The 13,395-nt window shown below is 56.6% G+C and overlaps 1 protein-coding gene and 1 pseudogene across 9 annotated transcripts in view; one reads left to right on the top strand and one right to left on the bottom strand.

The window, feature by feature from the left end:
- The window catches only part of PXN (paxillin), a 66,367-nt gene that overhangs the window by 50,448 nt on the left and 2,524 nt on the right, over nt 1–13,395 (top strand). For 4 of the 9 annotated variants that reach the window (XM_072802774.1, XM_072802777.1, XM_072802773.1 and 1 more), the window contains 13 exons: nt 3,619–3,845; nt 4,154–4,269; nt 4,615–4,751; nt 4,849–5,050; nt 5,855–5,990; nt 7,647–8,540; nt 9,700–9,975; nt 10,205–10,501; nt 11,122–11,220; nt 11,498–11,668; nt 11,831–12,004; nt 12,519–12,600; nt 12,759–12,907. In XM_072802774.1, coding sequence (XP_072658875.1) covers nt 4,658–4,751; nt 4,849–5,050; nt 5,855–5,990; nt 7,647–8,540; nt 9,700–9,975; nt 10,205–10,501; nt 11,122–11,220; nt 11,498–11,668; nt 11,831–12,004; nt 12,519–12,600; nt 12,759–12,907 — 2,574 coding nt within the window. In that variant the 5' untranslated portion in view covers nt 3,619–3,845; nt 4,154–4,269; nt 4,615–4,657. Of the gene's footprint in view, nt 1–3,218; nt 3,350–3,618; nt 3,846–4,153; nt 4,270–4,569; nt 4,752–4,848; nt 5,051–5,854; nt 5,991–7,646; nt 8,541–9,699; nt 9,976–10,204; nt 10,502–11,121; nt 11,221–11,497; nt 11,669–11,830; nt 12,005–12,518; nt 12,601–12,758; nt 12,908–13,395 lie in introns of those variants that run through there. The other 5 variants (XM_072802781.1, XM_072802780.1, XM_072802775.1 and 2 more) reach the window with 4 other exon arrangements.
- Nucleotides 2,156–2,268, bottom strand: LOC140619847 (U4 spliceosomal RNA; annotated as a pseudogene).

Below are 13,395 nucleotides of genomic sequence, written 5' to 3'. Positions count from 1 at the left end.
TCCTCGCCGGGGGCGGAGCTGGGTGTCCTTTGCCCCTGGTGGGCTGGAGACTTTGCACCCAGCCTGCCATCCCCTCCCCCACGTACCTGGAGAGGAGTACCCCTCCCCCCAACACGTCAGATTGTCTCACCCAGAGACTTCCGCTTTCCCTCTTGTGTGGGTGGAAGTGCCAGGACGTGCATCAGCTGGCCCAGAGAGGCAAAAAGCCAGTAGCACTTTGGGTGGTTTCTTCCAGAAGAGGGAAGGGAAGCCCCAGGGAGAGCTTCCTTGTGCAGGATGGCTTGGGTGGTCCCAGTGGCTCTGACTTGTCTGCACGGTTTCAGCATTAGATCCAGAAACTTAGTGGAGAAATCCTCAGGAAGTAAGGAGCTTTCCTTAGCCTGCTTCCGGTACTGCCTCTGTGTATCTGGAGCATATCCTACAAACACTGGGAGAGGGATGATATCCCACCTCCTTTGGGGTCTGGGTTTAGAAGGACTCTGAGCCAGGTATTTAGAGTTAGGTACCAGGTAGTAGGTGTAGCTGAAAACTGGAGGACCCACCTATGGGCTACTTCTTGTGAGTGGACTCCCTGGAGCAGCCTTCCTTCGCCGTCTGTTATTTACTCAAGCAGGGGAGGAGTTTGCTGAGCTGGCAAGGAGACTTTGGCCTGTAACCACTTTGCAGGCTTTGGAGACATGGCAGCCTTCTGCCCCCATAGGAATCTGAAGTAGAGGCCAGAGGCCTCCTTTCCTGCTTCCTATATTCCTGGCTGCCTCCCCTGAAGCATTTGTGGGGGGCTTTGGGAGACAGTGATACCAAGTCCTGTGCAGTCACTGAGCAAAGTAATAAGGGGTGCATAGAGAGAAGGAAGCTACCCCAGAGGTCCTCTGGGTTGTGCATATGCTCTCTCACTCAGATAGACATAAGTTTGATGGCTTTTCCCCCGGCATCCACACACACTTCACTTTGAATGTTACTGTATTTCACTTTTCTCACGAAGGTTGCCCTGGTCATGTCTTGTCCAGATTCTACCCATAGAAGATGTAGGAGCTGTCAGTACTTTGCTTCCTACTCTGATCTCCTTGGAGGACGATGTTTTTCAGAATTTCACAAAACAAACAAGATCTGATGTTTGCAGCTTCCAATGCGCTGTAGCATCTGCTGTCCCAGAACCTCACACCAATACTGGGAGGTAGGAGTTAGGAACCTCGGCTTACCCCACCAGCTGAGGCTCAGTGGAGCAGAGGGATTTTTCTGTGTGGCTGCAGAGAGTAAAAAGAGGAGCTAGGACTTGAACTCCTGGGATCTTTGGTTTCCGTACCCCCAGGACTGCTCCTTCTGACCAACAGGCATGTATCTGTGTTCAAAAGAGCCTGGTGAAATTGTAAACTAGACTTAGAGTCAGGCAAGTTAGGGGAGGGTATTGGAGATAGAAGGCCTCATGCAGAGAGTCTGATGGGAGAGGGGAACCATTTATCTTCTACTGAGTGTGTGAAACATGAGAGACTTGAGTTCAGATCCTGGCTGTATCCCGTCAGCCAGCATTGGCAGCATGGGCACATACTTCACCTCTCTGTGCCTCACTTTTACCCTCCATGCTGGTGTTGCTGTGAGGAGGAAGGGAAACAACACAAGTGAAGGTCCTGGTGGGTGGTCAAGCATAGCAGCTGCTCCTGCTATTCCTGGTGGGGTTGCACATGGTGCCTGCACTGGGGAACCCTGTGGGGTTTTCCAAACTGCCTTTAATGGAGAAGGGGAGCCCCTGCCCCTACTGAATTGGGCGCGGGGGAAATGTATGAAGCCAAGGCAGCAGGTGCAGTCGTTCAGAGGCCAGTAAGATTGGCCCTCGACACCGGTTCTTGGTCTGTCATTACCTAGGCATACACTGACTGCCTCTAGTTCTGCTTTGTTAGAGACAGGAAGCCAGACTCTTCTAGCAGATCTGTAGGGGGAGGAGGCTATAGGAACTGACCTTGCTTGGAAGTCAGGAGACCCTTGTGCTGGGCTGCTGGCGCCAGGGACCTCAGCCTTGTGACAGGCTCCCCGTCCAACCAGCTGGGTAGGAGCTGGGGGTAGATGTGGTCAGCCTTGGGGGTAGGAGGGCAGGGCAGACAGCTGGGAGGTCTTGCTTCTCTCTACCTAGCAGGGGTAGGCTTGAGGACAGGGCTGTAAGGAAGGAAGCCTCGGCCCAGATATTCAGGAAGTTGTACCGTTTAAGTTTTCAATTAGCAATAATCGCGCCTCGGATAATCCTCATTGGCTACGATTCTGCCACTGCGCAAAGCTTGTACCGTTTAAATATTACATCATGTTGTGATCATAGCATACTCTTGTAGGTCAGATTTTTGGGGTTTGGGGCTACTGAAGAGCCAGACAGTCCTTTCTCACTGGCTCTGTTATCTGGGCAGGTTCCACCACCTCTTGAAGCCCCTTTCCCCATCTATGAAGGGAGGATCAGAATTTCAGCTTTATCCAGTATTAGGATTAATGGAGAGATCACATACACACACTGCAGAGCACAGTGCACAGAGTAGTGCTTGTTACTAGTGATTCACAATAGATACAGCCATTACTTTCTGATAAGTAATATCCTGAGGGCCAGGGACTGAGCATTCCTGACCCCCAGCAGGTCGGCAGGGAAATGAGAGTGAGCAAGTCCTTGAATATGATAGGAATGAGGGTGTGGTGTTGGGGCCAGGCCCTCTGGGCTGTGGGGGCTGTTGAGGGTCTCAGGAGGGGAGGATTGAAGCTGAGGGGTTGTCAGCAGTTCCTCCTCTTGCCCTTCCCGCTATTCTTATGTCTGGAGACTGGGAAGATCCAGGGCCCTCCTGTTGTCTGCCCAGTGCCCGGGTAATGGAAGCTTGTACTCGATTCGGCTCCCTTCTGCTGTTAAAAGCAGAGTAGCGGGGCCCCGGAGCCTCTGGGCCCAGGCTGCTTGCCAGGCTTCCGCAGAAACAGCCTACAGAGCAGTCCTGCCCCCTGCTTTGCTGAGGGGGTGGGGAATACTGCACCAGCTTCCACCCAGCCCCCACCTCCCCACGTACCTCACCCTGTAGCCCAGGGCCTTGGAAGGAGAATGGAGCCTGGGGTTTTGCTTCTACCTGGTCAGAAAGGCAGGTACTATTCGCCAGGGACCACTCCAGTTTGGGGTGGGAGGGATGTTGCTGAGAAAGCCTAAGCTCCTGGAATTTAAGTGGGACCTGGCACTGCCTGGGCCCCTCCCCTGTGACGTGGGGCCCCTCCCGCCCATTCTCCCCGCCTTGCCCTGTGAAGTCAGAGTGCGGAGTTCCAGGCAGGCATTTCTGACTTCCAGCCAGCCAGCTGTACAGCCCTGTTGGGAGGGAATGCAGGTGCCCGACTGCCAGAGGTAGGAGAGCCCCAAGGGCAGCCCAGGAGCTTCCACAGCATCTTGGGTCTTGGGCTGGGGAGAATAGGTTAGTTTTAGAAGCTGGTCTTACCCAGGCTGGTCTGGGCTGATTGCTTCCTGCCCTGAGGCTGGTTATTTCTCCCAGGGGTGGGGCAGGTGCTCAGAAGTCATTGACTCTTGGGTGCAGCAGGCAGGGAGGGCACTGCCACTGGACAGTGTGTTCCCAGGATCCCTGGTTTCTACTAGCTCTCAGCGTGTTCTTTCTGCAGACGCCCTGCTGGCAGACTTGGAGTCCACCACCTCCCACATCTCCAAACGGCCCGTGTTCTTGTCTGAGGAGACCCCCTACTCATACCCAACTGGAAACCACACATACCAGGAGATCGCTGTGCCACCCCCCGTCCCCCCACCCCCATCCAGTGAGGCCCTCAATGGGACGATCCTTGACCCCTTAGACCAGTGGCAGCCCAGCGCCTCCCGATTCACCCACCAGCAGGTAAGGTGGGGACAGGGGCTGGGAAGACAGGGAACAGAGGCTTTGGGGTAGTAGGAGCTTGTCTGGCAGCAGCTTGGGGAGCTGGGGGAGGAATGGGATCAGGGGGATGGGGAGAGGGGCCAGGAAGCAGCTGGGTCTCCCAGATGCCACGTGAAGGGGCAAGTGACCAAGTGTTAATCACCTGTCTCCTGGCCAGAGTGTGGAAATTCCCTGGTGAGACTGACTGTGAGCAGGAGCCTCCTGGGGGTGACTCGGGCTGTTCCTTTTCCTCCCCTTGGGGGAGGCCCTGAGCATTCTCTTCCCTGCAGCCTCAGCCCCCGTCACCTGTGTACAGCTCCAGTACCAAAACTTCCAGTGCCCCTGTCCCCCAGGACAGTTCCGGCCCTCCGTGTCCCCGAGCTGGTGAGGAAGAGCACGTCTACAGGTACTGGTGCAGCCCTCTGTGCGCTCCTCCCCCTCCTGCTTGGAAGGCCTGAGGCCAGGGATCAGGCCTGGTGACAGCCCGCAGAAGGCCCCGAGGCTCCTGGCCAGCTCCCACTGCCTCTGAACTGGCCCAGTTGCCTCAGCACTGCCATCTCAATGGAGTGGCGGGGTTGTCACGTCACCCTGTGTCGTTGAGGAGCTGAGGCAAGACTTCCTCCCCTCTTCTCACCACATCCCTTCCCCATTCTCCCATCTCTTGCTGGGGGAGACTTCACAGTCCTCCTCCCTTTTTCTCCCTGAGGACTTTAGAGGCGCCTCTCACTGTGGCCTCCCCTCTGCCTCTCAGTTTCCCCAACAAGCAGAAGTCGGCCGAGCCTTCACCCACGGTGATGAGCTCCTCCCTCGGCAGCAATCTTTCTGAACTTGACCGCCTGCTGCTGGAACTGAACGCGGTGCAGCATAACCCCCCAGGCTTCCCTACAGGTAGGACTGGTTCCTGGGAGCCTTCGGGGCCCACCTGCTGGGCTCTGGATCCCCAGGGGGGCAGGACTGAGCAGCCTTTCTCTCTTGCTCTTCCAAGATGAGGCCAACTCAAGCCCCCCGCTACCCGGGGCTCTGAGCCCCCACTATGGCATCCCAGAAAATAACAGCCCAGTGGGGGGCAAAGCCGGGCCCCTAACGAAAGAGAAGCCCAAGCGGAATGGGGGCCGGGGTCTGGAGGACGTGCGGCCCAGTGTGGAGAGTCTCTTGGACGAACTGGAGAGCTCCGTGCCCAGCCCCGTGTGAGTATCACCGGGCTCTCCTGGGTGGGGAACGTCTTGCCCAGCAGTACCCTTGCATCTGTGTCCATCCACTTGGCCCAGTTGTCACCGATTCCCTCCACAAGGGCCTGCTGTTTGCCAGGCCCCGGACCAGGCCCTGGGGGGTTAGTGGAGTCCCATGGACACCCTGCCTGCCTTTGGTGAGCCACCACCCATCAGAAAAGATGACACGGTGCACGCCGAGGGTGCCAGTGGCTGTCTGCAGGGGTTTCGGAGCCACACTGTAAGGGTTCAGACTTTGCCTCTGTCTTTTCTGTTGTTTATCAAGCCTTAGTTTTCCTGTCTATAAAATGGGATAAAGGGATATAGGGTAATGGCGATAAGACCACCTACCTTGATGGGATGAGACCCAATAGTACACGTAATATACCTGGAATGGTTTCGGGCTCACACGTGGTTGGTGGTTACTAATGTTATTTCTTCCCCATGTTACCGTGTTGTTGGAAGCATCTCACATGGATGTGTACCATGTTGTGGGGGGACGCACACAGGCTCGGACTTGTTTCATAGATGAGCTTGAACTCGGGCTAGGAGGGCCAAGGTGTCCTCCTGAGAAGGGTGCTGGTTGAGCTGCCCTCTTCTCCCATGCCAGCTTGTTCACCTCACCCAGTAGTTGAGGGCTGTCCCCTCCCTCTCAGGAATGCTGCTGGGCTTCTCTGGAGTCAGGGGTGGGGGGACTCCAATGTGAAAGCTAAGATGCTGCTATTCTGGGGGAACCCAGAGCTGGACTCTGGGGTCCCTGCTGATGCCGTGCCTGCCCTATAGCCCTGCCATCACTGTGAACCAGGGTGAGATGAGCAGCCCTCAACGAGTCACCTCCAGCCAGCAGCAGACACGCATCTCAGCCTCCTCTGCCACCAGGGAGCTGGACGAGCTGATGGCCTCCCTATCGGATTTCAAGGTGCCCCAAGACCTCTCCTCTTCCCTGCCCCCTCCTTCTTCCTCTGTACCTCAGTGTGAGTAGCGGGAACTCGGGCCCTCAGTGTTTGGGACCCTACTGTACTCTGGTTTGCCAGGATGCCAGGGAAGGAGGGTCAGTCTAGGCTTCATGGGAACTGGGCTGCCCCACAGCCTATGAAGGCAGAGAGGCACTTAGCAGGGAAATTCCTTCCTCCTGGGTTGCTCCCAGCTCCCAACCACCAAGCAAGGGGATCAGGAGGCTGAGACAAAGGCCTCTGTGTTAATGGCTGCTTTTGGTGGGGGAGGGTGTTCTCTGCTGGACCGTGTGGGACTGGGATCCTGTGCCTGAGAGGTCATTTGCCCTGGAGCCCCATCTCCTACACTGGCTGGCTGTCCTCAACACATCCCTTTTCTTTCTGCCTCTGGCTCCTGAATACACAGGTCTCTGCTGCCAGCCTCCCCCCATCTTTCCCACCACCCTCCACAGGCCTGAGTCCCCACAGATTATGTCTGTGGGAAACCTAACCACAGGGCTCTGGGCCTGTCCTGCATGAGGCATCCCTTCCCCTCCTTCCTGGGCCTCCCAGACCTGCTAGACCCAAGATGTTTTATTTAGAAGATGCTATGCCTCTGTGGGGATTGATACTGACTGTTCTCTGGCAATTGCTGACTTCACCCTTCCATGTGGGTCTGCCCAGGACCTTTGGGACATGAAGGAGGGAACATGAGAAGGGGAGCAAGCAGTCTGAGTGCTCTTGGCTCTAAGGGTGTCTCCAAGAGTCCCTCCAGCTGGGGTTTCACAGTGGGGGATGGGAGCTGCCTGGCCCTATGACCCTTCTGTGCCACTGTTCTGGGTGGTGAGTGGCCACCATCAGAAATAAGTTCCTTGGACTTTGGTGTTGGCCTTGGAGAAGCCCTGCGCTATCACCCTTGAGGCTGTTTTTACTTTTTTTGTTTAAGATTTGTTTACTTATTTGAAAGGGAGAGTATGAGCAGGAAAGGGACAGAGGGACAGGGAAAGAATCTCAAGTAGACTTCCCACTGAGCTCGGAGCCCCCAATGTAGGGCTCAATCCCAGGACCCTGAGATCATGACCTGAGCCAAAATCAAGAGTTGGACGCTTAACCGACTGAGCCACCCAGGTGCCCCTGTTTTTACTTTCTGAGACAGCCAGTATTGTCGTGCCCCACAAGAAGCTGTGCTTGTTCTAGCCATGTCTTGAGAGGAAGTTTTGGGGGACACAGGAAGGCTGGGATTGTCAGGGGGAGACAGCCAAGTTGAGCCAAGTTTGGAAGAAGCAGAGCAGCTGCCTGTGGCCGACTCTCCCTTGATTGGTGCTTGGGCTGCCCTTCCTGGTCACCTGTTTCTCATGGTCCACTCTCTGTAGCCTTTTCTCCCTTGTTCCTACTCCGACTGGGGTGGCCCTGCAGGCAGGGCTCAGTGGCTGCTTTCTGCTAGGATGTGGATCCCAGGCAAACCTTTTTTTGGGGTCTGGGCCTTTTTCGAAGACCAGTCCCCATGCTTCAGCTTCTCAGCCACGTCAGTCTAGTGTAAGTGTAGATGGCCTCTCAGAAACCTCAGGCCAAGCCCACCCCATGCAGTGAGCACCCTTCCTCACCTCTCCCTTCTTCTGCCTTTTGTCTTTCTCCTTCTCCAGACCAGTTCCTCTGCTGTGGCCTTGAACTCCCCGGGGCTGCTGCCCAAACCAGCTCCATCCCCACACCACATACCTTTTCCTTCTCCTCCTCCTTCTGGGCCCTCTGGATTCTTGCCATCCACTGCTAAGCTCTCCTCTGGAGGCCATGCTCCCACCCAGGAGATCCTCTGCTTTGAAGACCCTGATAACAGGCAGGGCCTTCTGCCTCCTATGGCTCCCAGCTGGCTAGATTTGGCTGGTCTCCAGGCAACACCTGACACTCTCAACTCAAGGTCTCCCTCTGTGGAGGGTTTTCTGGGGCCATGTGGTGCAGAGAGCCAGGCTCAGGTTTGGAAAGACCTACCAAACATTACTAGTGAGCTTTCCAGGGCTCCCCCCTGCCACACGCCACCCTGCCAAGCTGGGTATGCAGGTCCCCAGGAGCCTGGAGACTCCCATGGGCTGCTGGCCAACACTTTGTACCCAGAGGAAGCCATGGCTGTCACTCGGGAGCAGCTGTGGGTTTTGGAGGCACTCAGGCCTGAGATCCCCCACGGAGCCACACCCAGCTTCCAGGAAGTAACTGAGCCAGCTGTCGTGGCCGTGGACCGTCAGGCTATCTTCCCAGATACCTGGAGTCTCACAAAGGAATGTGGACAGTGGAAGCAGAGGGCAAAGCCAGAGCCAGGGGAGCCAGAAAGCAGCTGTCTGGCCCCAGTTGACAAGGAGCAGTTAGGTGGACAGAATCCCGTGAGGGGAAGCCTGGTTAGGCCAACCCAGGGACCTGAGACCCCCAAGCGGCCAGGGGCCACCACCGAAGCTGCTGCTGAGGCCAAGAGGGAACAGCCGGAGCTTCCACCTGCCATGGTCATGGACACACCCAACACCACTGAGAGGATTTCCACCTCTGGCCAGGCAGGCGCAAGCTCGCACGGCTGCTAGGCATGGCCCTTGGCAGGCCTGAGTGTGGGCCACTCCTGGCTAACTGCATGTAGCCTCCCACTCTGTGCATGTCTGCTTGGGCAGCAAATCCCAAGATTGCGTGGCCTGTGACCCTACTGACCAGCAGTGGGTTCTGTGGGGCAGGGAACCTCTGGGCCCTGGAAATTCTCTTAGTGACAACCTGCCTCTTGCTTGTTTTAAGGCTCTTTCCTCTAGATGGGCTGTCCCTGACCTCCTGAGGTGATGTGTGCAAAATGGTTAAAAGCATGGGCTTTGGAACCAGATAGTACTGAATTCAAGCCACGCTTCCAGTACTTGCCACCCTGTGTGACCTTGGGCAATCCCCCACCAGCCTCAGCTTTCTCATCTTTAAAATGGGGGTGATAGTAAGGGGGCCTGGCTAGCTCAGTTAGTAGAACATATAACTCTCGATCTCAGGACCGTGAGTTCCAGCCCCATGTTGGATGTGGAGCCTACTTAAAAAAAAAAAAAAAAAAGAAGAGAAGAGAAGGGAAGTTATAATAGACCATTTTCCCCTGTCATGTCCAAGGGTTAATGAAGTAATGCCTGGAAACTGCTGAGAACTCAGCTCTTGGTCCTCAATAAGCCATGGCTGACGTTACTATTCTTATTTGCTTCTTGGTTGATTAAAATTTTATGTCCTTTTCAAAAGCAAAGTGAAGCAACAACAAACAAAACCAAAACCACTACAAACAAGCAGGTTCTAATACACCGAAGGAAAAAAAAAACAATTAAAAGATTTACTGAGAGGAAAGATCACGTTTTTTCTATTACAGACCAAAAAAAGAAAGAGCCTTATGCCTTTTCAGGAATGTCCACTTACATCCTTTCAGTTAATCTTGCCATAACCCCTTTAGGCAGCCAAGAAAATACTCTAACCCCATTTCAAGGCTTAGGGAAGCTGACGCCCCTGAAAGTGAAGTCTTGCCCAAGGTCATTGGTGACTTGGAGGTGAGCACTGGGTGTCTGCTCTGCCCCCTGCCTCCACCTCACCTCAGCTTGGCTCTTGGGGGTTTGTTCTGCTCTCTCCCACCCGCGGCACCTTGTGTGGACTGAGCAGCCTTGGCTGAGTCCCGAGTGGGACTGTGACGGCTTCCCCCTCCCCCCTCAGATCCGCTCTGTGATCAGGAGGAGCCGGGAGACTGGCCACGCGCACCCCATGTCCCGGGAGCCCTCCCCTCGCCGCCGGCTGGATCCCGCCACCCTGAGCAGGACCCCCTCCCAGGAGCGGCTCATCGCAGAGCTGCAGGGGCGGCTGGGCATCCAGCTGGAGGCAGAGGAGGCCACGGGGGTGGCGGGGGCCTCTGCCGAGGACTGGCGGACAGAGGGCGTCGTCATCACCGTGCAGCCTCGTGGGAGGCGGGCTGGGGGGCAGCTTGTAGAGAAGGTAGCGAGCAGTGCCCGGGGCTGGGCCAGGGCCAGCAGGCATCTTGATCCTCCCCAGGAAGGGAGATGTACTCTGTGGGGGAAGGAGGTGGGGAGGAGTCCTGCACCGTGTGCCTGGTGAGCCTGGCCTCACTCTTGGTGCCAGGGTGGGAAGGCCCAGGGGGGAGCCTGGGGATGGCACCACTGCCTTCTCCTCCGCTCTGCTTCATCTCTCCCTCCTTTCTTCCCAGGTCGTCTTCCCTCCTGGCTCCCCCGTTCCCCTAAGAAGAACCTTCTCTGTTCTGGCTTCTTCTCCTCCTGTCCCTTTGCTCCAGCAGTGCAAAGACTCTTCTTGCTCGCCCAGCCTGCGTGCCCCCTCCCCCCTGGGGCCTTCTGCTGTCGCCCGAGGTTCCCCTGGGGTCCCGAGCGCTGCAGCTGGGCTTCGGGAGGAGGGTGTGCAGGGCCCTGCCCCTCCCCCTCCTGCACCCCTCACCTCGAGGTCCGTGGGCTGCCAGACTGACGAGGACCCGCTCTTCCCCCTGATGCAGGCAGGCCTCCCTGTCCCCGTCCTGCTGCCCAGGCTATATCCCCACTGTGCACACCTGCGGGCACATTGACATGCACACACCCTCTGGCCCTCTGTCCACAAGTCAGGATAGTACCACAGCCCTTCCGTAGACCATGCCTTGACCCTGGACCCTCTCTTAACCTGCTCTTCACTCTCCCAGCCCCTTGATGTCTTGCTTCCCAGTGGGGCTTCTCTCTGCTGCCCCTTCCCCATGCCCCTTGGCCCTGCCCCAGGCTCCAATGAGGAGACCATTCCCAAAAGGGAAACCAAGCCTGCTCCTCCCCTCCAGCCCCCGGGCCAGTACCTGGAAGGCCTCTTTGCTCTCAGCGCCTGTTGCCTTCCTTTCCTGGGTCCATGCCTTTAGTTGGCTTACCTTGTTCCCCTCCTTCATCCCTCCCTGGGCCTCTCTTTCTGGGTCATTTTTCCCTTGACGTTTCCTCCTGATTCTGGTACTGCCAGTGGTGGTGGGGGTGGGAGGGCAGTGGTGGAAACCTCTTATCTCATCCTAGATTCCCTTTTGTGAAATGGTCCGATACTGAGGTCTTTTTTTTTCCTTAATTAAAAAACATTTTCTTGTCCTCGTTTCCTCCCCTATCCAAGATCCAGGGCCTGGAACAAATTGCGGATGGAGAAGCGTGGGCGGCCGGCTGGCCTCCGAACGACAGGCAGAGCAGTCCCGAAGGGCAGGACGAGGGAGGGGTCAGTGCTGAGGTTGGGGGCTTAGGGTCCTGCTTGCCTGTTTTCTGGGCCTTGGTCAGGCCAGTGGGGTGCCTCGAGCCCTCTGACCACCAGGATGTCTTGTGGAGGCCACTCCCTCCCTCTGGGCTCTAGAGGCCCTGAAAGAGGTTGTACTGCTTGCCCCTATTGACCCATCTGTCCAGGAGGGAGACGAGCCCCCGGTGCCGCGGTGCCACGGTGCCACAAGGCATCATCCCAGGCCTGGAAGTCCTGACTGCCCCTCTCTCTCTCTCCACAGTTCATGGCGCAGGGGAAGACGGGGAGCAGCTCTCCCCCCGGGGGGCCCCCAAAGCCTGGGAGCCAGCTGGATAGTATGCTGGGGAGCCTACAGTCTGACCTGAACAAACTGGGGGTTGCCACAGTTGCCAAAGGGGTCTGCGGGGCCTGCAAGAAGCCCATTGCCGGGCAGGTGATGAAGGTGGCAGTGGAGTGGGTGGAGGGAGGGGGAAGGGGATGGGGATGGGGGTGGGGGTGGGGGTGGGAGCTGCAGCGGCACAGGGAGTTTTGCTCCTCTGGGGAGGGTGCTCCACAGTAGGCAGGACCCCGAGCCACGTTCTGCCTCCTTTGTCAGGTCGTGACTGCTATGGGAAAGACGTGGCACCCGGAGCACTTCGTCTGCACCCACTGCCAAGAGGAGATTGGATCCCGGAACTTCTTTGAGCGGGATGGACAGCCCTACTGTGAAAAGGACTATCACAACCTCTTCTCTCCACGCTGCTACTACTGCAACGGTCCCATCCTGGATGTGAGTCCCTGTGGCATGGCAGGAGGCCAGCCGTGCTGGCACATTCCTTCTTCACTGTTGTCTGTGCCATCTGATGCTCAGAGAGGTCACTCATGCTCGAGCTCACACAGCTAGGAAATGGGACTGGAATTCACACCCGGGCTGGGTGCAGGCCCCTTCTGCCGCCCTTCCACCTCCCACACCAGATTCCTTTCTGCTGACACTCCAGGGGTTAGGAGTCCTGCCCCGATAAATGGAATGGAGTGCTGGCTCCCTCACTCTCCTGCGGTTGATACCTCCATTTATACAATGGGAGTCACAATAGAACCTGTGACATTAACTGCATGTGAAGATCCAGGAGGAGAGAGTGTGGCTGGCATGTCACAGCCCTTCACTAAATTGGAATTCCTGGTGGTAATGAGAGCACAGTGAGGAGAGACTTGATCTCTGGGTAGGGTGGGGGCAGGAAAGACAGTCCTGCCTGGGAGTCTCTGCTGTGGGACCTGAGCTCTGATCCCACACCTTGCTTTCACAGAAAGTGGTGACAGCCCTTGACCGGACGTGGCACCCTGAGCACTTCTTCTGCGCCCAGTGTGGGGCTTTCTTTGGTCCTGAAGGTATGACTATGACCCACAGGCAGACTACCCCGCTGCCCCTCCCCTGCCCCCGCCCCTGCTGCTCCTGTGAAGCAGGGGCAGGAGACTGCTGTTGTTTGAGTCAGGATGGCTCCATCTCTAGAGACCCTCACTCAGCCCCCGAAACCCCTACTTCTCAGGGTTCCATGAGAAAGATGGCAAGGCTTACTGCCGGAAGGATTACTTTGACATGTTCGCACCCAAGTGTGGCGGCTGTGCCCGGGCCATCCTGGAGAACTACATCTCGGCCCTAAACACTCTCTGGCATCCTGAATGCTTTGTGTGCCGGGTAAGGAGCCCCCTTGTCTGGAGGGAGCTGGGAGTGGGCAGCTGGGAGAAAAGGTCCCCCCTATCCTCACCCCCTTATGCTCTCTGGATCTAACTTGGGGATTCTTAAAGGGGTGAGCAGATAGGGGGTACAGTGGGTCCTGGGCCAAGGCTCAGAGTGAGACTGGGAGAAACCAAGAGGAAGCTAGACACATCCCCCAGCTTTGTGCTGTGTGGACAAGCTACAGTGGAAATAGGCACTGGTCTCTAAACTGTGTTCTGGTGGTAATGGGAGTCCACAGATGTTAGGGGTCTGACAAGGGCTCTCAGACCAGATAAGTTTGGGAAACCCTACTCACTGCAGGACTTCTCAGTGCCTTCCCCCGGCCCCCTAATATTTCATTTATTTATTCATGAGAGACACACAAAGAGAGGCAGAGACATAGGCAGAGAGAAGGGAGAGAAGCAGGCTTCCTGGGTGGAGCCCAATGCAGGACTTGATCCCAGGAC

Source organism: Canis lupus, chromosome 27 (assembly GCF_048164855.1).
Source record: "Canis lupus baileyi chromosome 27, mCanLup2.hap1, whole genome shotgun sequence".
Taxonomy (NCBI): Eukaryota; Metazoa; Chordata; class Mammalia; order Carnivora; family Canidae; genus Canis; species Canis lupus.
This window is presented reverse-complemented; position numbering and strand designations above follow the sequence as displayed.